The sequence below is a fragment of the Hirundo rustica genome, chromosome 7 (genome assembly GCF_015227805.2).
Source record: "Hirundo rustica isolate bHirRus1 chromosome 7, bHirRus1.pri.v3, whole genome shotgun sequence".
NCBI lineage: Eukaryota > Metazoa > Chordata > Aves > Passeriformes > Hirundinidae > Hirundo > Hirundo rustica.
In genome coordinates this window covers 11,218,377-11,241,700 of record NC_053456.1, presented here as the reverse complement: position 1 = coordinate 11,241,700, position 23,324 = coordinate 11,218,377, and the positions used below count along the sequence as shown (strand labels likewise).

At 41.6% G+C, this 23,324-nt stretch overlaps 1 protein-coding gene across 4 annotated transcripts; it reads right to left on the bottom strand.

The window, feature by feature from the left end:
• Positions 1 to 453: 453 nt before the first annotated feature.
• On the bottom strand, positions 454 to 23,107 carry IQCB1 (IQ motif containing B1). 4 transcript variants are annotated; one of them, XM_040070186.2, is made up of 15 exons: positions 22,846 to 22,994; positions 22,469 to 22,698; positions 21,506 to 21,668; positions 19,716 to 19,845; positions 17,071 to 17,164; positions 15,913 to 16,012; positions 15,357 to 15,529; positions 13,347 to 13,459; positions 12,171 to 12,280; positions 6,922 to 7,064; positions 6,346 to 6,494; positions 5,761 to 5,889; positions 5,226 to 5,382; positions 3,907 to 4,136; positions 454 to 615 (listed from the first exon to the last, which is right to left on the bottom strand). In XM_040070186.2, the coding sequence occupies exons 2-14, from the start codon at positions 22,560 to 22,562 to the stop codon at positions 3,907 to 3,909; spliced, it is 1,785 nt and encodes a 594-aa protein (XP_039926120.1). In that variant the 5' UTR covers positions 22,563 to 22,698; positions 22,846 to 22,994; the 3' UTR covers positions 454 to 615. The 4 variants fall into 4 exon arrangements, with proteins under 4 accessions (XP_039926120.1, XP_039926119.1, XP_039926116.1 ...); XM_040070185.2 differs by lacking the exon at positions 454 to 615 and adding an exon at positions 645 to 3,637; XM_040070182.2 differs by lacking the exons at positions 454 to 615; positions 22,846 to 22,994 and adding an exon at positions 23,002 to 23,107 and having other exon boundaries at positions 645 to 4,136.
• Between the last annotated feature and the right edge of the window lie 217 nt (positions 23,108 to 23,324).

The following is a 23,324-nucleotide window of genomic DNA, read 5'->3' as shown; positions in this document are numbered from 1 at the left end:
ATGGGTGCTAATTTATAAATAGACCTGATTCCGCTACTCAGAGAAAGCTTTTGTCTCTCCTTGTACTCGATATATGTGATACTCTGCAGTGGAGAGCAGATGTTTGTACCAGATTCTGCTCCCATGGAAATGGGCAGGAGAAGACTCAAGAGGCGAGGGGTGAAATAGCATCAGGGTTATCTCCTGTGCTCTGCTCAGAGCTCCTGTTACAGCCAGTCTGAAAGGCCAGGAGACGCCCTTGGATTTAGCAGCACAGTCTCAAGTGTATGCCTGTGTCTCTGCTAGAGATGAACATCCTGTTGTTTGCAGAGTCCAGTTACAGCTAAAGCTAAAAAAAAAAAAAAAGTATCTGTCTGCATAAACAGGAATTTTCCTCAATTGTAGGAGCCAGCAGAGGACACTGCTTTGTCTCTGTCTCTGAAAGGGCTGAGTAATGTTCTGTTTGTTTGTTTTGTTCTTTTTGCTGCCTTCTTCCAGCTCCATGACTTTGGTGGCACCTTTGGCAGAAGAACTGTTGCCATTGCTTCCATTTTATCCACATCCACCAAAGGATTTTGTTTTCCAGACTGTTTGCTGCTGCTGAAGCCATAGCAATAATGCTCCTGTATAGCTTTACTTAAGGGAGGGAAGAAACAAAACCACATGACAAATTGGTCCAATTTATCACAGCAACAGAAACCTGCAATTCAGGTCAATCACCCCCACAGGCCAGCTTAGACAGCATCAATATTTAATGACCTGAGTGCCACTGCCTTCACAGCTTGGGCTCCACCTCTGCCCCTCGCCTTGTCACAGGTACCCTCCAGGAATGTCACCCCACCAGCGTGGAGAGAGAATTCCTCTGGGTGAGCAAGGTCTGTCTTCAGCCTGCCAAGCCAAGCCTGCTTGCTACCCAAAGGGGCACGGTCCAGACCTGCTGGGTACGACCAAACTGCCCCTTTTTCCTGCCTGGCTGGACCACCCAGGTTTATGCCCAAGTAACAGCTCCAGGCTTTCTGGGCATTCCTGTGGTCTGTGGCAAACAGGAAAGCAGGAGTGGGATGGACCATTGCAGCTCATGGCCACTCTTACAGTCTTTTTTTGGGTAATTGTGTAATGCAATTGGTAGCAAGCTGGAGGTGGCTTCTATTCAGCTGTCTATATCTGTTCCCATTATTAAGGCAGGAGTATTCTATTCCAGAAGGAGCTGTAATAAGATGCAGCAACATGTCCTGCACATGGTGCAGGAAGACTTGAAAAGAAGATGAGTCAAACTATGCCAAATCCCTCCCACTGTGAGCCAAGAGGGGCATCCAAGGAGATTTGGAATCCCTCTTACTGGGCCCCGGCTCTGAACTGGCCACAGCAATTGGCATCCATTAATCTCCCAGCTCCACTCCAGCACGTGGCCCCTTTCTGGCTTGCTCTGCCTGGGACAGCAACAGGAACAAGTGAGAGGTTACACAGCAATATATAGCCATAGGCATGTTCCCTCATGGCTTTTTTGCCTCAGTTTCCTTGGTCTGTAAAATAGATGTGACTGTGATCTCCTGGTGAGAAGCACAAGGTAAAACAAAGCATTTTTATTTGGGCTGTGGTAGAGCAGAGGAATTTGTGCTGCTGGACCAGCCACTTGAATTCCTCCAGCAAAACAGCATCTTCCACTAGGTTCTCTGTTCACTTGAAAACCCCCATGATTTAGCAAATTGCCTATTCCAAAGGGGGAGTTCATTATCCACTCCACTGATGGTGAGTGGCACAGGCCACTACAATAAATAGCATTGTGGGAATATGGCTCTCTAATTCACTTGGCATTTAACACTGACCATGGGGGTTCAGCTCTTTATGTAAGATACATCCAGCAAAGCCCTTTTGTGACCATCTCCCTGCACTAAGGAGCTGTTAGATAAGGGTGATTAGGAATAAACATAAGAGCAGAGATTTCTGCATCAAAATAGCTTGGGCCAGAGGCTGCACAGCCGAGGAGACGATGATGTGCACAGAGGACTCAGGTATTTAGAAGGGAAAAGCTGGCTTGCTGCAGTTCATCCAGAGATTCTGGGCCATTTCCAGGGCCAGAGCTTGGCTGCTGAGGGATAGCTTCCATCCCCTGGAGCACTTGGTGACTGCCCCCAGACCCTCTGCTCTTGTAGTTGTAGGACGCCCATTTTGTTATGGGCATGGCTTGAAACTAACACAGCAGAGCTGTACAGAATAATATGTAACTCAAAAGATACCTGCAAGTGCCCTAGCAAATACTTAATGGATTGTTCCATCAGTTAACTGTCCAAGAAAGGAATTGTGAGCCAATTCAGTGCATTCCAAATCAAAGCTCTGTGAAAAAAAAGTTAACATAGAGCACAACTCTTCCTCCTGGCAGCCATCCAGTTATTAATTTCCATGTATCAGCTGCATCTGAATGGGCTTGGTCTTCTGCCCACTGTTTCTATTTATTTGTTTTCCATTCATCTCCACTAAAATTAAGACTCAAGGCCTTCCAGAGTGAATGGAAAACAAACATGCTGAACCAATACTGCTGCCCACGTACAACCAGCAGAAACCACTGCACTTTTTCCTCCTTTGCACTGAGGCAAGATCTAATTTTTAACATCTCTGGCCTTTCATCTGAAAAATAGCACAAGTAGCTATGGTACTAACACAGTCTGAAATTCTTGTTCCAGACACATCAGTAGGCAGCACCCTTCAGCTCTTGGCTGTAGGTGCTCCAGGTCACAGTTACTGCAGACACCCAGTGCTGGAGATCTTTCTGGATGAAGTAACTCCTGTGTGGTTTAAGAAGACAGAGCTGATGGTCCAGATGATCACACTGGCTGAGAGTTTATGGGTCAGGATTAAAGAGAGGGCAGGGACTGCTGACATTATAGTAGGGGTCTGCTTTAGACTGCCCAAACAGGAAGATTGCGCTGGTAACATCCTCTACAGACAGATAAGAACAGCCACACTTTCACAAGTCTTGGTCCTCATGGTAGACTTCAACCACCCCAGTACATGTTAGAGGGACAACACCGAGGCGACAGGCAATCCAGGAGGTTCCCAGAATGCACTGCTGATTACTTGCTTCTCCAAGACATAGAGGAACCAATAAGGAGAGGTGCAAAGCTGGACCTTGTCCTCATCCACAAGGAGGGGCTGGTGGGGAATGAGAATCCCAAGGCAGCCTTGGCTGCAGTAACCATGGAATGGTAGAGTTCCAGGGTGGCAAGGAGGGTGCACAGCAAGCTCACTGCCCTGGACTTCAGCCAGACTAGACTGGCTTCTTCAGGGACCTGCTTGGTGGAGTAGCCTGGGATAAAGCCCTGGACGGACCAAGAAAGCTGGCTAATGTTCAAGAATCACCTTCTCCAAGCTCAGGAAATCAGGCAAAAAAACCAGGAAGTCCTCGTGGATGAACAAAGAGCTCCTGGAGAAACTCAAACAAAAGGAAACCTACAGAGGGTGGAAGCAAGGACAGGTAGTCTGGGAGGAATACAGAGAAAGCACCCAGCCTTCCTCATGTTTGCATGATTTTCTGTTGGTTTCTTGGTTTGTTCTGGACACATCTGTATCTCAAAGCACATCACGTGATAAAATGTTTTGCTATAAAATCTCAGGCTTTTACAACGTCCAGATTCTTTATGCATCCCAGTGTGAATAAGAACTGAAAAGCAAAGGTTATGAACTTACTTTTAAAGTGATACAAATTACAAAACACCTTCATTTACAATTAGAGTATTTACATCCTATTTGCAACAGCACAATCAATAGGATCCAGCTGTTGATGTACAGGAAGGGATTCTTACTAAGTAAAATGCACCAAAATAAGGCCTTGGCCTTTTTCAAATGTTTTCCTTCCTTAAAAACATACACAAGTGAGTGCATAGTGCTAGATATGAGTCTGGTTGAATATGAAATTCTTCTGCTTGTTACCTAAAAGGATTTCCTTCCTCCAATAAAGAGAGTTTCCAGTTCTGTGTTTATGGCACTGTCAGGAATTACATCATCCTCCATAAACTCTTCTCCAAGCTTCTTCCACCATGGCCATTGAGCGTATTTTAGCATAGTGTTGTGGCTTTGTCTTGCCTTGGTAGCTACAGGGATTGATCGACTCATAAAGACACCAAGATCTTTTTCTGTGGCCTCTGCTAAACCTGGAGCATCTGCAAGAACAAGGAGAAGAGTTTTCTGTATTTTGTTTGTGGTTATATGAGTATTTAAAAAAAAAAAAAAGAAAAAAGGAACACTACTCTCCTACTTCCCACTGTCCTAGGTCACTCCTTTCCCTATGGTGGCATTGCAATTTTATGACTACATGATAAATCATAAATCTAATTGGAGAGGTAATCCAAATAAAGGCTAATCTGAAAAAATAAATACATAATTGGGTAGAAGGAAGAAAGAGGAAAGATGGACTGCTTCTTCCAGGTGCAGTGATAGCATCCACCAAAACGACTTCTTGTGGAAGTATAACCTCAGAGGATCTCCTGGTCCCTACTGTGAATCAGTGCTCCTGGTGCAGGGTGACATCAGCACGGTGTTTCCACTGCTCTGGTGCAGCTGCACTGAGGTTTCCCTGCTTGGGGGACCCAGCACAGTGTTGCTGATTTGCCTGCCCAGGGAGTGATGAGCTGCAGTGACACAGCACCTGACAGACTAAATAATGACATTCAGTAACTTGCTGAATTCTGCCTGGCTTGGGTGCTCTCTGGTGGCTGCAGTTTGCTACTCTTGCTCTTTTATGCAGCCACTTGTCTGGAATTAAGATAGCACAGTAGTGAATTCTGTTTCACTTAAAGCCAGGCCAGAGAAAATGAAAACATGGAATTTGCAGCTCAAAGACTTTCCTCTTTATCTGGATGGGGTGAGAGTGTTTTAACCATCAGCTTACTTTCAACACAAGAAAACAAACCAAAGCAAAACAAATGTGGGTGAACAGGTTGTGTGAGACCCCATTTTAAGAAATTCTAATGCTGGTTACAGGGCCGTTGCTTTTCTTGTGAACATATCAAAGAGAGACTTTCAGCAGAAGAATAAGATGCTTCTTGAAAAAAAAACAGGTGTTTATCCTTAACCTGCAGAAGCACTTGGATAATCTCTCGCAAAGACTGGATCTCAAGATTAGGCATATGGCAAAGGAAGAAAGATATTTCAATTTTGAAATAAGGCTTTACCACTGCTGACTCTAATTTTCTCTCTAAATTGGTTTAATCCAAATGGTAATCAAAGCCATGAGCAGAGCAGTCACGTACTCATTAGCAGCTCCACGTCGGTGTTGACCTGAGCTAGTAAAGCCTCTCTCCGCTGTGCTGCTCTCCGATCCAGCCTGCTCCGCAACAGGAACTGTGCCAGCTTTGCCTGAGCCTGCATATGCAATTCTTTACTCATTTCTTCTGACATTTGGGAAGCCTGGAGGAAAATAAGTTTGTCACAATTAGGAGCTGGTTATTTTAAAACTTCTGGGGGCAGAATAATGCCTAAACAAAGAATGCAAATGCTGTTTGTAATTCTTAACTTCATCATTTTGCTTCCTCTGCAACTCTCTTCAAAATTATCCATCATCATGTATATAAATTTTCCAATTACAGTTTGCTTTGACACTTCCTATTAGATTAATGGTTAAAATCTCCAATATCCTAGTGCCTTCCTGTCAAACAAGCAGGGTTAATAGATACATACCTCAAATGGCCTATCTTGATCATAATTTATGAAGCTGAATTTATTTCATTCCTACAGTATTTTATGTTGCATCATTAATGCAAATTATGAAATGACTAAGAAACAGACCGGATGCAATTTGATGTAGTCATCCACCTTCTGCTGCAAAGCGAGTCTCTGCTCATCAGTCAGTCCCTTGGGTTCTTTCCAAGGAGAGAGAGGTCTCCTCCTTCTTCGTTTCTCCAAGAATTTACAAGCCTTTGTAAGGAACACAGGAGAATGTGACAATCACAGAGAGGAAGTTTGTCTTCCCACTTTGTTCGTAAACAATCAGTGAAAGTGTTTCCATACTGCATCTGTTAAAGCCTAAATGCAGCTATGATGTTGAAAAGACGACATCCAAGGTCAGCATGAACGCTAAATAGTAAGTAACAACACTCATAATGTTACTGACTCATCTGTGGTATGGTGACATTCCAATCCTGGGTTTCAAAGAAGTAGCTTTTATATTTTAGTTATGAGATTGTATTAGACTTTGTAGCCCATACAAGGTTTAATCCTTTAAAGCAACTTGTGGCTCTAGACTATCACTCCCGAGTAATATTTTAATAAATTATGGCTACATTGACAGTGAGAGAATAAACAGAGTTTTATAAGGTTTCACAATAATCCGCTCAGTCCTACCTACTGTTAGAAGGAAGTATAAATACTTACTGCTCTCTGAATGATGACAGCTGCCTTATACTCCTTCAGAGATTGTTTCTGCTGATGAAAAGTTCTTCTTGCTCTATAGCCTCGCCAGAATCTCTGGATAGTTAATGCTGATTTCTCCTCCATTTCCTGCATGTATTTATTCACTTGACCTACAAAGGCAACACAAATCCAGTTACAAGACTGTGGGTTAGGTTCTCTTAACAATTTAAACTGTTAATCCTCAAATTAGATAGTACCAAAAAACCTTGGGTGCTCTCAGTTAAAAGCCCCTCTTCCCGCAGGGTCTCCTAGCTGTGGGTCAGGTGTTGCAGATCATAGCTGCAATGGAGCTTTGTAACACAAGAAAACTCTCTCTCCCTCTCTCCTGCACCATTTTGAAGGCAGCAGATCTTCATCAGTAGTTAACTGAGCCCTGGGGGAATTAGCACATTCTCTTTCAGATAACTGGGTCAGGAGAAGAGACAGTAAGACTACCATGCAAATAGACATGCAAGATTGGAAAACAGATTTGGGGAAACTGTTCCTAAGGACACCCAGACACTTTAATCTTCTGTTATAGTTTAATATAAATCATACTGGCATGGACAACTTCCAATAAGGCCAGCTGTCGTTCATGGAAGAGCCTCATGGCCCTCTGTCTCTGAAGTTGCATTTGCAGTTTTAGAGCTTCATCTTCTTTCTGTTTTGTTAAATGCTGCAGCTCCTGTTCCCGTTTAGCTCTGCAATACACAAATACATTAACAATTACCTTAAGTTGTATATTTCTTTAAAGTATCTCTCTTTTTCTTTGTGTTAAGTGGTCCAGCATCAAGAAAGAAAATCCACAAAAAAAAATCTGCTATGCCAGCTGTTGGTTGCAGAATGACACCAAGCAATGAGAAGTCTCCTGCAGATGATCAGATTACCACTATGGCCACAAAAAGCTCCAAACCACTTTGTGAAATCAAAGTATAAATCTTTACTTAGGATAAAGTTCTAAGGACTCTGAAGGGAATGATGTTTCATGTGGGACAATCACAGCCAGAATGAACTGGAACAACAATTTTGATTCCATCATCTGCTGTGGAGGTAAAGCAACATTAGCCATCTGCTCCAGTAGGCACCTTTTCCAGACCATCCATCAGCATGCATGGCACCTGCTTCCCACAATACATATAATTATTTTTGTACTGACTGCAAGAGTTGTTCAGAATGTTGGCTGTCAAGCCTCACTTCTTAATTTTGGAGGGATTTTTTTTTCTCCAGGATGTCACTGAGACACACAAAGCAGTCACACGCAGACAAGAGATTTTCACAAGGCAGAGGTCCTTCCGATTCTAGCTCACAGCTGAGAGAGCCGAGAGAAGGAAGAAGAGCCCCTTTGTTTATTTTTACTTTTTATACATTTGTGGGTCTAGCAGAAGATTGGCTTTTTGGGGTTTCCACCCCTTAGCCTCAGTGGCCGGACCAATTGTCAGTTACAATTGTTTTCAGGTTAGAAATATGCAAACAAAGGACAGAGAATGAAAAACGAAGGATTTGTTTATATTACATCTGTGGGAAAGGTAGAAAACTGCTCTAATATTAGTACAGTAACTAAAAGATCTGACTCCATTTATGAAAATCAAAAGGCTAATAAAGAAACTCAGAAAAACCAGGGTAACACCAGGAAATACAGACTGACACATTCAGTCCATCAACTTTGTTAGAGAACACTAGAAAGAATTTTCTCACAAATTCTTCCTGATCTGTTCTAGATTTGGTGTTAGGATGTTGCCCTGCTGTGCACTGAGAAACCTGCAGCAGAAGTTTCACAGATAAGACAGTTGAAAACTCTGCAACTGGCCCTGGAGCATTTAAGCTGCTAACAACATGTACATCAATGCAATACACAGCAACATATCAATATAGAGACTAACATAAAATACTTAATATACTGATGTATCAATACTAATAATTACTGAGACCACTTGGCCATGGTCTCAGTGAAGTATGAGGAGATGTGAGCTAAAGCTCCCCCTCCCTTCACTGCCCCTTCTCATGCCAACGGACCCAACCTCATTAGCAGCTTAAGACCTGAGAATGTCCACCTTTACCCCACAACAAGGTAACAATGGGACTTCTCTGCTCCTGTTGCAGCAAAATCACTTCCCCACTCAGGACCCTCACTGGACCCACAGTCCTGAGTTCTGCTCTCCTCCAGAACTTTTCTGGGGACAAAGAAAGAAATGCCCTAAGCACTAGGAAAGAAAACCAATGTACAGAGCAGAGGTATAAGGGATGCCAGAGGAGGAAAATGTCCAGAGATTGGAGCTGATGTTCAGCAATTCTGCTGTTGCTGCATGGCACGTATCTTTAGACTCACGGTACTAATGAGCTATTTGTGTTTTCCATCACTAGTATAAATTGAGCTATAATATTTACACCAATCAAACTTTCCCTTTAGTCTCTAAAACTGGTTTGAGAGAGATTGGGATGGAAACTGTTGTGTAAAAGAGATGCTCTGGATTTAAAGATCTGACTTTAACAGATGAAAAAGCCTCCACCACAATGTGACAGACCATAATCCTTTTACAACTGTAATGCAGACTTGAGGTGTGCCCACACACCTACCTACCGAGACAGCTCACGATACATGTGATTATATCAGAATGGTTTCAAGGAAACTAAAGGTTTTCAGCCCACACATTTCTGCTAATTAGAGCTGTAAATTTTTACATTTTTAATTCAAATTTTACATTTTAATCCAAATATTATATTTCTAAGGCAAGTGCAATCACAGGATTGAACAAGACTTTTGATGTCTTGACATTTTCTTGATAAAACTATTAATATTTTGCCCATCAATTTTTATCAGTTTCACTAAGTTGAAAACGACAAAAATATTTCATGAACTTCTCAGATGCACATCTGTGAAACCAAGAGTGTCTGCCAGGTATTTAAATGATTCTTTCCTATGTAGTCTGCAAAACACATTCATCCTCTGTTTTTCCTAATGATAAGATATATTTGCTTGCACAAGACCACACTGTGTCAAGGAACTGCCTCTGAACTAAAGTAAAACATAGAGTAAGATCCAAGCTTCCTTCTGCAGTTCATGGCCCAGAGCAGCCTCCCTCTGGTCATCTCTTTAGAAATGTAAAATGGTTTCATTTTTGATGCATTATTAATAAAAAATATTGCCATTTTAAATGTCCTACAATTAGCTATGTAACAATGAACTAGCTTCAAGGAGAGACTACAGGCTTTAACATTCACTGAGGAGACATTTCTGAAACCACAGCTTCAAAAGTTTATAACTTGCAGAGTTACATCTTCCTCTGCAGCTGCAGGTGAGCAAAGATTGGAGTTTCAATCTCGGCAGTATTTAACCACACTTGTTCTAAAATAAATCTGTGAACATAACCAGAACCTGACTGCTAAAAATTAAAAAGTCCCCTTAAAAGCTCTTCTAAAGTCAAGTTTACAGTATTCCAAACACTATTTTTCAGTGTAATGTTTTGACGTAGACAGAAGAAAGCCAACACTGGCACTGTACAGTTACTGTATTTGCTCAGTACACTGGGACTGAGTGAGCCATGAACACACACACAACTGTAAGGATATTAAAAAGTTTCCGTTCCTTTCAATATTAAACAAACACTTTCAAAAGTCCATTTGAATGACTCGAGAATGACTTAAAAAGCACACACTAATGCTTACAATATTCAAAATATTACACAAGGGAGTCAAGCAAATTGGTGATTGCTGATAGTCTCACCATACCTTCCCTGCTGCTTTTCTATGTTACATCTTAGCCCATCATCCAAAATTTCTGGGCTTTGAGTTTAGCTTGCAGGCTTGCAAGGTGCCTTATGAGGGAAGGGATATTGGCTTCAAGTGTATGGTGGAGTAAAAAGGAGCGACAAGGATGTTTGACTGCAGCACAAAAGTGCAGTGACCAGCAGCCCTCAACAGACCCACTGCTTGCACCTGCAAATATTTCAGAACTAAAAATGACACCTTAGATAGCCCAACATCCTCTGCCAGTCTAGACAATAAAGCATAGTTGCTTGCTTTGTATTACTTTGGTCACAATGCAGTGTGATTTGACAGTGATTTATACGATCTACTTTTGACACAGTAACGATGAATGCGCAAAAAAAGTTTGAAAAAACTTGCTGTGGAGTCTGCGCTTGATTTAGATATCTTAACCTAAGTTAAATTCAAACTGCATTTCTCAAAACAGTTAACCTAACGTGCTAACATTACTGCTGCAATCTAATTCAAGTGAGACAAGCATTATTTACGTAGCTTCCTTCTTCTCTGCTGCTCCAAGGCAGAGGATACTATTTCTAGGTCACTGAAGTAACTCTAGTTCTGAGAGCCAAAGATTTAAAAATTAATGAAGAACAAGGTTTTGCAAGTACTACACTGAGCAGGCACTACGGGCCTTGGTTTCTGCAGCACTCTGGCATGTGGAAGCTCCACAATAGCTCCAATGTAATTTATAGAGCAATTTTGTGTCACATTAACTGTGAACCAGTTAACTGTCCTACCACCAGTGCATTGTCTCCTAGTACTATTTAGTGCAATCCCATGCCATACTTTCAGCTTTCCATATGCCACAGATTTTTACAGAAAACATGAAAGAAAGCATCACAGAAGCACGTTTTATCATGGAGAAGTCTGGCAGCTGGGAAAGGGACAGTTGGAGCTTCTGGCACCAGAAGTGGCAGCTTGGTACTGCTGAAAAAGTACATTGTTTGGATGTTTTTGCTAAAAAAATCTGTAGTAAAAAGGCTCATATTGGCATTAGATTAACTTTATATTTAAGAAGTAACAGCTGACTGGAAAAAGGCATCTTCAAGATGAAGGGAAGCCCAAACTTAGGGCCTGGGACATGAGAACAAATTCTCAGGGTACTTACACCCAGGAAGGACAGGAAGGTGAATGGGAATAGCCAGCACAGATTTATCACAGGCAAATCACGTTTGACCAGCCTGATCGCATTCCGTGATGACCAGCTCCATGGATGAGGGGAAAGCAGTGGATGTCATTTTCATTGACTTTACCAAGGCTGTCATCACAGTCTCCTGTGCTGGGCAGGGCCGACACTCAAGAGAAACCTCCACAAACACAGAAAATGGTTCAGTAAAAACAACATGAAGTTCAAATGAGAAATTCTACAGCTGGTACTAAATAACATCATGAACCAGCACAGGCTGGGCAGGCTGGACACGAGGCTGGAAAGACCAGCAGAGAGCCCTTGCAGCAACAAAGCCTAAAGCTTAGTGGGGAGATTATTTGGCTTCACTTGGCACACCTGGAGCATCAGTCACACTCTACTGGAACCCCCAATGGAAGAGCAATGCTGACAAACAGGAGGGATAGAGACTGTCCAAACAGAGACAATTAGGGCCATGGAATGTAGGATATATAAGGACAGGTAAGGTGGGTTTAGCCCAAAGGAAGGCAAATCTGCCTCTCACTACCTGAAGAACTGTTATAGAGCAGACACAGCCAGACTCATGGGGGTGCTCAGAAAAAGGACAAGATGCAGTGATAGAGTGCAACAAGGAAATTCCCACTGCCTGTAGAGGAAGAATTCTTCAAAAGGAAAATCACCCAGCACAAGGAAAGGGATCAATGAGACGGTAGGATTTCCATCCTTGGAGACCTCAAAAACTGGGTGTGGCCCTAAGCATCCAGATCCCATTTTGATGCAGAGCCTACATCAAACAGGATATTTAATTAAATTTCCTGAATTTTTCCTCTTCCTCTGTGACTTGAAAAAACCCAGCCCAACCCAAATCTTTGTACTAGATCCTATACTTTACTGTTTTTCACAAAGTCATACTGTTTACCTGAAGCTTCTCTGTAAAGTGATCACTGCTTGGGGTAGCTTTTTCAGCCTTCTCCTTGTCTGAAATCCCCGCCACGCTGCCTGGATTATACAAGCTGCTTGATGCTGCTTCTGAAATTAATAAAACAGTTGGTAGAATATTTTCTATGTATATAAAACCACTTTATTACTGCTTGCATAATTAGACAATCTCAACATTTGGCCAAGCCTAATTAGTTTTCAATTGCATCAAACTGGGGAATTGAAGATCTTACAAGACAGTTATTATCATGAACTCCATACTTGTCTCAAAAGCAGCTAATCTGATCACCTGTATTGAAGCTCTCTGTAGTAAATAAATGAATCTACAGCAAAAAAAAAATATATTTTAAAAAATCAGTATTAGAAATTTGTATTTAAAACACCTGAAGCACTTGATATTTCAAATGGTGATTCAATCAAATACCTACACTAGAGAGGACAGAAAGACAAGTTTGGAGAAAGAGCAGCAGGAAAAATGTTACATTTTCAGCATGATCAGAAGTCGTTAAAATGCAAACATGAAAAGAAATCAATTCTGTTCTTAAATGGATTTAAAAAAAAACAAACCACAAACAAACTGAGTCACAAAACACCCTGCTCTGTTGAAGATGAAAGCAGGTCTCTGCAAACATAACTGATTTTCATTGAAGTATTGTCTCTAAGAAACCTGCATGTAAATTTTTTTTAAGATGCTCATGAAACATACATTATCTCTTATATTGGGAACACAGTCCAGGTGGTGTTCTTACTACACATTTTCTGTATATGACTTAGTTCTATGTAAATGCTGCCTGGAATTCAGAGATCTAAATTTGTAACACTGACGTGAGAAAAGCAGATGCAGTTATTTTAATTTTATAGTGAGCAAAAAAACCATTTCCCCTCTATGTTTATATTGAAAACTATGGTGAATCCGCACAGAAAGTTAATCTCTTCAGTCACAGTCCCATAGCTTAATGACTAAGCAATTTCTTGATATTTAAAAAGCAACAATAAAACAAATTCAAAAAGGCAATAAAAAATTAATTAACATAGTAAAATAATAACACAGGTTTTGAAACGTGCCTACAAAGTGATATAGCAAATCCATTCTAAACATACACAAATCACATGTAAATAGGATTTCACTTCTGAAAGTCACATTATACTTCATCACCTGCATTTCTCCTTTTCCACTGGATTGTTCCAAATACAGCAGATCCAAGAGTTGATTGACCTCCCTGTCAAATCCTTTGCCAGTCCACTGTTTACTTAAAAGCCCTTTTAATCCTAAGAGAAAGAGATTTTGCAGATTCAAGTAGCTTTTCCATCTTCAAATCATTGTCCACAAGCATATTCATACATTGGGCAAGTCCAACACTCATATGTACTTACAGGATCTGGAGCACACAGAAATGGCACCTCTGTGGCACCACGTGCACCATCTTAGAAAAACAACGACTTAAAACACTTCAGGAGAGAGACAGACAGGACTCCAAATGGAGTCAGTAGGTGCCCCAAGGCTGTGTGACCCCAGCAAAAGCAAGGAGCCAGGCTACACAAGAGAGCTCCCTCACTGAAGTGCTGTGGGTCTGACACAACCACTTGCCAGTCTCTGTACAGACTACACAGCCATATGAACCTTTTGGCTACTGACAGGGAATACCTCCAGTGTGCCTCACTGATGTGTCAACCCATGCAGGACAAGAGGCCAGCCCCTCTGGGAAACCTGACACAGGCACTGTGCTGGTCTTGGAGATGGCCTCACCTCCAGCAGGCTGCCTTCACTGGCAAAGCTCCCACGAAAGCACCTCACACTGCCAACAGCTCTGAGCCACTGTGAAGCCAAGGGACTACAGTGAGATGGCCAGATGGTGGAAATGCTGTAATGCTTGCTTTGTTGTTTCTATTCCTCAAAGTCTCTAAAGGATTCCAAAGCCTGAGTTAAAACTAACAGAAGGATTCTAACTTAAAAAAAAAAAAAAAAAAAAAAAACCTAGAAAAAAAGAGCCATTTTTTTTTTCTTAGTGGAAAGAGGAAACATATACAGGAGAGAGATGAAGAGTTTCTAAATGACTGTGGCATACTGTGATTCTAGAGCAAAACAAAGCATCCTTTGATGGAGATCTGCACCTCTTCAGACAAACCAGCATTTTACAGCTGCTATGATCAGACCATCACGGCAGCTTCCCAAGAATCCACAATGCGATACCAGCCTTAGGCACACTTTACTTAATTCCATACTACAAGAAATCCCTCCTCTCAATTCTGAAGGCAAAAGGGTGGCAAAGCTGTCACCTGGTCCAGAAATTTATCTGGTACTGTATAATAAGTAGTCAGCACAAGTGCAAAACATGGGAATTGGACATTTTTGCCTTGCATTCCCTCTTTTTACTGTCCTTGTGCTCAAAGGACTGAGGCTGCTCACAAGTAGTTTTGACCAAGAATAACATCCAGAACATGAAAGACATGGCAAACATCATGATAGAGTACAAAGGGGTTTCCTGGAGCTCCCTGCTAGGCTAGAGACAGAAGCATTAAATGGGACACCTCATTAAAGAATGAATAACATAGAACCAATTATACACACAATCAGCCTCATCATTTGAAGGCATCAGGACAAAACCATAAACTAATTTCATGAATTCTTGGAAAGAGTTCATTCCAGTTACTTGGATGCCAAAAGAGAGTCAGCTCCTGGATAACTGAACAGCCCTCTATCAGATGAGCAGACCTGCAACAGCCAGGGTCAGCAGCTCACTCTAAGTAAAACTTTCATGCTCTGGATTAGTGAGCCTTAGCACTGTGGCAGATGTGACACAGGACTCTGGTTGTGGCAGTACAGGCACCCTGCCAGTGGATCCCTCAATAACCACCCTGCACACAGAAACAGAAAGAAGTAAAAACACATCAGGCTGGAAGTGACAAACAACAGCTTTAAAAGACAAGTTGCCACATGTGGAATCCTCACTACACAGAAGAAAATAAATCTAGGAAACAGAAAGAGGTGCAGTACCTTAACCTGAAATGAAAATGAATAGAAGGAAAAAAAACACAAAGCAACATGGTACTGCCATCTCCACATAACTGGAGAGTTATTGAACCACAATGGGAAACCTCTGTCTTTTTATTTTCACAGGGAATGTCAAAGGATGCTCAATGATCGGTCCCATACATGTTTACAAACCTTTGTAGCGAGTTGTGAATAACTGCACAAGCTGCTTGCAAAGTTTTACCACTGACAGCAGCAGTTTTGTGGCAGCACTTCCTACAGCAGGATTGGTGGTAGAGGAAAGCTTATAAACAAGCTCATCCAGAACAGAGTGAAGAGTCTCTTCTTCAACTTGAAGCAAGGCAGAACTTTAGAAAGAATAAAGAAAAAAAAAGGAGGGTGGGACAGAACAGAAGTGTTAATTGAAAAACATGAGCTTTTTAACAGTAACTTATTTTTAGCTATGTCAGGCTATATACAGCAAGCCAAGATACCCAGCTAGCTGGACCAGGAATCTGATCCAGACAGTATTACTGTTTCAATCAAAAAATTACCACTCCCTCAATTTAAGAAGATTGAAAACCCAGCTTTTTAATATTTTCAATTTCTACAAAGACTAGGGAAAAAAAAAAAAAAAAAACCAAACAATAGAAACAATGCTTGCATATGAAAAGATTTTATTTTACCATGCAGTAATGAACTACCTTTTATATTTATTATTAAGAAAAATAATAATATGAAAACAACTAACCTATTGATCCTCAAAATATTGTGTAACACAGACATCATTATAATTGCTGTTTCAACATCATCTGTTATTAACAACTGCAGGAAGCGATCATTTTGTAGTACTGCAAAGAAAACCAAAAACAAGCAAACAAGAAATCATGCAATCAGAACTAGACTTGCAAATACCATAAACCAAATAAACTTCATCATAAGCCATAGCAAGTAAAACCAGACACTGTTTCTGGAAGAAACTCCCTCATTTATAATTCTTATACTAAAACTTATTGAAGTAACCAAACTACTTCAACCTCCAAAAAACATGCTAAATCCTGGGTTTTCTGCCTTTCGACATCCCTCAGGCACTGATGTTGCAAGGCAATGAAAGCTTTAAGCCCCTTTAAGTTACAATAGTACCTTTTTCTTACAACAACAGTGGAATTAACACTGGGACAACAATATCCAAAAAAGTTAAGGACCTCAACCTTGACAATTTGTTACCCCAGGTTATTTAATGAAAGTCCCACTGATGTCATTAAAGCAACATTTTTTTTATTCCAATGTACCACTGGCTACGTATTCAGTAATTTTTTCTGACCGTGTGTGTTTTTAGTTACACATCTTATGATCCTTAGGTTTTTTCCAATACTAGAAACAAAACCAATTCTGCTTTTTGGAATCAGCGTGACTAACATCCTTTTAAATGAAAGCTTATTTTGGTCAGAAATATATAGTGAAGTTTGTTAGATATTTGTAAAATTTCCTGTCATGACAAACTTCAGAAATCTGACTTCAATTCTATCCACTCATTAGGGCTAGCAATGTACTTTGGTCAAATTTCTGCATATTTTAACCACACACAGGAAAAGAAAAGATCAATTGTCTCTTATTGGAAAAAAAAACCCACCTGATTTTTAAAAGGTATAGACTTACAAAGAGAAATTACAGGATGACACTTTAAATATTTATCTCTGAAAGTCTAGAAGGGGAACCCTTGAGTATTCCCCTTTAGTGGATGTTTATCATTTTAGATATTGCTGTTGAGCTGACTGCTTAAAGAGACTGGTTTACCATCTACTCCAATCTAGAAGAATAGGTGGAGATTAGTTTAAGAGTGGATTTTGATACTTGTAGTTGCCATAAATAAATGTTCAGGTGTTCTGTGGGTTGACATTTCCCTTACCACATGCTGCTAGTTGAATATGCCCACCGAACAGCCAGCAGATGGCATCAGTTACTGTTTGGAACCAGCGTAAAAAGTCTTGTTTTTCTTTATCCTAAACAAAAGAGAAGTAGGTAAAAACATATGTATGATCTTCACTAAGGACTTCATCTTGAGGTCAGAGATCAATCAAGAAGATCTGACCATACTAAAAAAATAAAAGCATCCAACTGGGAAAAAAAAAAAATCACAAAAAGGAGAGAGAAATCTTGTTTACTCCTTAAAAATATTTGATAGCATAGGAGAGATAAGACAAATAATAGCTCAGCAAATATGCATCACAGATTTAATGCACTAAATGGGAAATATATTACTTTAAATAAGAGGGGGGAAATAAAAAAAAGGTACAAAGTGGCCAAGGGCACGGCCAAAATGAAAAAGGTTCCTGATAACTGGTATGGTGAAGCTTCAGAAGCACCTCCTAGTTGGAGGTCTGGGAGCAAACACCAAACCACTATAAAGCTGAAATTTGATCTGTTTGCCAAACAGACTACATCATGTGCTTGCCTGTGATAGCACTGGACTGGAAAAAAAAACATAGAATCAATCATAGAATGGAAGGGTTGGAAAGGACCTGAAGTCCACCTTGTTCCAGCCCCACTGCCATGGGCTGGGACACCTTCCAGGAGGCCAGATTTCTCAGAGCTTCATGGAGCCTGGCTTGAACGCTTCCACAGATGAAGAATCCTTCTCTGAACAACCTGTCCCAGTATTTTACCACCCTGACAGCACAGAATTTCTTCCCAATACCTAACTGAAACCTCCCTCTTTCAGTGTAAAGCCATCACCCCTTATCCTGTCACTACATGCCCTTGTAAAAAGTCCCTCTCCAGCTTTCTTGGAGCCCCTTTAGGTACTGGGAGCTGATGTAAGTTCTCTTCAGAGACTTCATGGTGAACAAACCTTCATCTCTCTCAGCCTTTCTTCACTGCAGAGGTGCTCCAGTGCTCCCCTATGACCAGGAATTCAGGTTTTAGCATGTGAATGCACATACAGATGCACATTCCAGTCTGTATTCCAAGTGTGAGCCACAGACTACTATAAATCTGGAATTTTGGGTGTGTGGAACAGCAAAAAGGGTTTTTGACACTACCACACCACTGACAAAGTTGTTATAAAGCACATGGTCATATATCCCATATTAATCGAGCCTTGACAAATGAAACCCTGGTAAGCCTATTCCTAGATCCCTGCTGGAGCCCCAGCCCTCCGTCAAGGTTTAACTTTGTATTTGGTCCACACAAAGAGAGATACAAAATAACAGTAATATGTTAAACTGTAATATAATCTGCTCTGTATTTTGGCAACATGTCAGTTTCTGAAAGCTATTTCATTACTTCCCTTGACTTCAAAAACTTGTACAAAAAGCAAAAGAGAACAGAATAAACTTCAAATCTCCACTGGTAGAGTGGGATTTCCAAAATTCCACTCAGCAAGCATCAAGTCTGGGTGCCCAGTCACCTCTGAGACCACAAAGTTTAAATGCCAAAGTACTAATTATAATGTAGGCTGCATTTGCATTCAAAAGAAATCTTTGCCCACAAGCATGACTCAAGTAGCATGCAGGCTGAGACATAATAAGAAAGTACTGGGGAAATTACATATTGTGGATAAGAGTCTCCTGGGATGTCATTTAGGAAGCTTCCCTCTTAAGCACTAAATGTACTTCTCAAGTACTGGACTAACAGAAACTATGTTTTTGCACTGATGCTTTCTGAGAATTGATTGTCTGTGGTGTCTATCACAATACTTTGTAGGAAAACTTTGGCTAAGTACAAGAAGCTGGTGAGCCAAGAAATGAGCTAGTATGGAGAAATGGGGATATTAAAAGAAACTGTCAGAATCCATGAAGTTGGTTATTTAAATTACTCGTGGGTTTTTGTTTGTTGGGGATATTTTTCCTTCTGATTCTAGAACTCAGAATACTCCAGAAGCATGAGGAAATCTCGCTGAGCAAAACCCTTCTTTACAGCAAAAAAAAGGAGGGAAATGTGAGAAAGTCTTTAAATCTGTAAATTCATGAAGTCTGCCTTTGGCATTCTCCATGTGGAAGTTCAGAAGCAGTGAGCGCTCCTGGAATGTTTTTTTGCCAATTATGCAGCAGAAACTGAATGACAAAACAAAATTCAACAAATCTGATTTAAAATCTTAAGACTTCCTAAACCATTTTTCTGTAAAGCTGAATAAAATTAGTGAGAATTAATTCATTACAAAGGCTGAACTAATGATATGCAAAGTTAAGACGCTACCATGACTGGGATGCTGTCTTTTGTAGGGTTGGTTTTTTCTCTCTTCTACTTCTCTAATTCTTCAATCCTTCCTATAATTGCACTTCTTCCCTCTACCTTTAGACTCATGAAAAGTAGTAGCCAAACTATCTAAACAGGCTGATGGTAACAGAGTGGCTTTGCACAAGTCACAGAGCAAATGCTGCACAATGACAGATTTCAGCTTCAGAGCCTGGAGACATAAGAAAAACTACTGCAATTTCTGGAAAATAAATTTTCTTAATACCATGTCCCTAGAATAATATTCTACTTATCCAATACGTGTCCTTGGAAAGTTTGCAGGTGTTGTCTGCTCTTTTAACTATGAAACTTAAATACCTTGATTGCCCGGATAAATCGTGCTTGCAAGCGTTTTCCCAAAACCAGCAGGCTGTCTATAGCTGAAGGAAGAAACTTCTTGTAAAATTCCTCTGGATCTTCTTTCACCTCCAGCCCTACACAACAATGACTGAAATGGAGGAAAAAAAAAAAAAAAAAAAAAAAGAAAAAAAGGGGAAAAAAAATCAACCTGAATAGTCAGAGGCCTGTTTGAACAACTTTGAATGAATGTCATGTCATCAGAGAAATGCTTCAGTGGCATGGGACAATTCCCCCTGAGCAACAGCTCACTGCTGTGACTGGCTCCAAGGTGGCTACCTCCAAGGAAGAGCAACCACTGGCAGGTTGGAAACCATATTACTACTTATTATGGCATTTCTCAGTTAAAAACATGGCAAGGCAAGGCACTTTCTCCTTCAGCTTCATAGAATCTGTTCAGGCTTGTTCCATATTCTAGGGAAGGGCTCTGATGGTCATAAAGAAGGAAAAAAAAAGGCAAAATAGAAAGAAAAAAAAAATGGTAAAGGAAGCTCAAGGGGGTGCACATCAGGCAGTGAAAACATGTATAAAAAATATACCATGAAACCTCCAGTGAGCCTGCCTACAACTATTCTCGAACTGAGGAAGGCATGTGGGCTAGAAATCAGTTCCTCAGATCTCAGCTCTCTTACTTCACTCACCACAACACGCTGCTTGTTTCTGGAAGACTTTTCACAAGAAACTGCATGTTTTACAGCTGGTAAGTTGTTTCAGTTCTGCACTCGGCACTGATACCAGTGCAACAAAAGAGTCTTCCTGATTTTTTATGAATTTTGCTGTCTGATATTTTATCTAAGCTATGTTAGCTTTTCGGGAATGCACACACGTAAAGCTGTCTACCAAAGCCCTTGGAAAACAAATTCTAGGCATGAAGCTGAGATTCATCTAGCTACAAAAGGACATTTTTACAGCTAAAATAAATTTCAGTATTCTCTGCAACTGAAAAAGCTTATAGAGGATGATTTAAGTAACACACTACTCTGATGATAACTCTTGCATTCCTTACTGAAATTCCTCGCATTAAAAATTCATACTGCAGATATGGCATAAATAAGAGATGGTCACATAATTACTTCATGCCTCAGAATTTTACTCCCTAGTTAAGCCAGAACTAAGTACAACTTGAGGAAAATTTAAAATGCATTCTTTTTCCTGACATTTAAAATTGAGATTGGATCACTGGGGGTTTGCATTTAAAGTTTTCTTATTTATAACGCCATTCTCACAATATCACTACATCAGGTTATCTTGTCTGTATGAACTATGTCATCTATTATATTTAAAAATGAAAATAGATACTTAAAATGGGTATATTAAATATTTAAATACAGTCAAGACAAGCAGTGTGTCAGTCACGCTGAAGATCTCTGCAAGATGAAATCTAAGCAGACAAAATAACAATTTTTAAATAACTACAATTCAAAATTATATAATTACTGGGTAAGAACTGTTGCGCTGGTGAGTACTGTCCACAAAAAAAGGCAAAACCCTGTTCCCACCACGGAGTTCCCCCAGCTCAATGAAACACAATGCAAATGAATTAAACAGGACCAATTAGGCTATGCCTGACCCCTCTTGCTCTTGACTGCTCCCTGCACTTTAACCCTGGCCTTTCCTGAACAACAAGGCTTGTTCTGGATGGGAGCCAATGTATTACAGCTTGAAAAGGGAAAGAGCAAGATGAAAGGACAGAAAGAAAACTGGAAGAAAACTTCTTAGCTTTTTTTTTTTTTTTTTTTTTTTCCTTTTACCTTAGTATCTCTGCTAGCTGGGCAGCAGTAGCCCAGGCTCCATGCAGCTGAGAGTGGTCTCGCTTAAGGACCAGCAAGCAGTACTGAGTAAGACCATAATCATATACATCTTGCTTAATTTTATTTGATTCTTCACATCCTAAGGAAGAATTACTTAAAATTCCTGTGGGAAGAAAGCAGGAGAAAGACAAAGAGGAGCATAAGATTCTGATGTGCAAGGTGTTTTTTTTTTCTTTTTCTAAAATGTAAGAGTATATGTACACAGAGCCAGGATCCAGGATTAAAGCAATTGTAAAAGTGCTAACAACAGCATTAAATATTTTGTCAGCAATTTCTGCTGTTACAGCATTTGTAAGATTATATGACAATTGGGAAGGATAGCTAAACCTAGGTTTCCATTTTCTCTCTACATATTTAGTAGCAAAACATACATTACCTGGGATATGAACCATTTGTATGAATTTCCTAGGCTAGATAAAACCACAACCACTGGGAAACATATAGCTTCCTTATAATTACATCCCAATTTAGAACAGGACCTGACTTGTTTCAACCGTTCCTATGAGCAGTGGCTGTATAGCAGAAGGAAAGACAGGAAAGTCACACAGGAGCTCATGATCTTGTTTCTATGTTAAGATTTAAAAACTGAACACTAACCACCTTGGCTCTCTGCCCAAAAAGCACTGGGAGAAATTATTTGATCAAGCGTAAGATCCCTGCCTGTATCAGCAGGGAAAGGGCCCACATTATCAGGGTGACAACTGAAAGGCAGAAAAAATTCTGTCCATTTGCCCCTCAGCTCCTCCTCATTTTCGCCAAGTCAACTGCCACTCTCAGGAAAAGCTGCCGTATCAACCTTCCTTACAGACTTTCAGAAAACCCTGTATTTAAGGAGCCAGGCGGGAGAAGGACTAGCCATAGTTCACCAGCTCATCCTTTTATTCTAGGAAAGGCATTAATTACCCTTTAACTTCAGCAGCAGCAGGGGGATGTCCTGTTCTCTGCTCTCAGTGATCTGAGCAGCCAAGGCCAGGACCTGGGGGTCCGTGGCTGCCATAGGGAACAGCCAGAGGCGCACACCACCATCGATTCCAGCCTCTTTCCTTTTTATGCTAAGGCGCGGGGTCCTCACGCCACTACTTCATCCCAGCTCCTTCACCACCAGTTGGAAGCCTCGGGCCGCAGGACTCCCCCTGAGAAAGGAAACAAACATGGAGGGAGCCTCACTCGCGCTCCCTCCTGAGGCCGCAGGCAACCGGACCGGCTCTGCCGGCAGGGCGCAACTCCGGCCGGGCAGCCTGAACGCGGCCCCACGGGGCGGGCAGCGGGAGCGGCCTCACCTCACCCAGGGCCAAGGAAAGGGCAGAGGGAGCGGTGCCCTCTCCCACCGGCGTCACCCCGGTGCCCCTACTGTCCCCGGGAGCGGCGGCGCCGGTGCCGCGAAGCCGCCAGGCCGCGGGGCTCCCCTCGGGGCGCTCTGAGGGACCCACACGTACCCCCGGCCCCTCTCACCGCCGCGCGGGGGCTTCCCGACTGCGGGGAGAGGGAGGGGGGGTTGGGACGCCGATCCCGCCGTCTCCAACGCGACGGTTCCCCCGCGCCCCCCTCCCCTCACAGCTGTGTGGTCGCGGCCTCTCTCCGCCAACCAGCGCTCTCCCCTGCGGGAGGAGGGTACATTTGCATATCCGCGTGCGGGCCGGCGCCTCCGACACCCCACTGGCGGGAGTGTGCAGAGTGACGCGCTCGCTGACCAATCCAGCCCGGGGCAGGCGGGCTCCCACCGTCGCGGCCTATCGGAGCCCGCGTGGGCGGGTCCCGC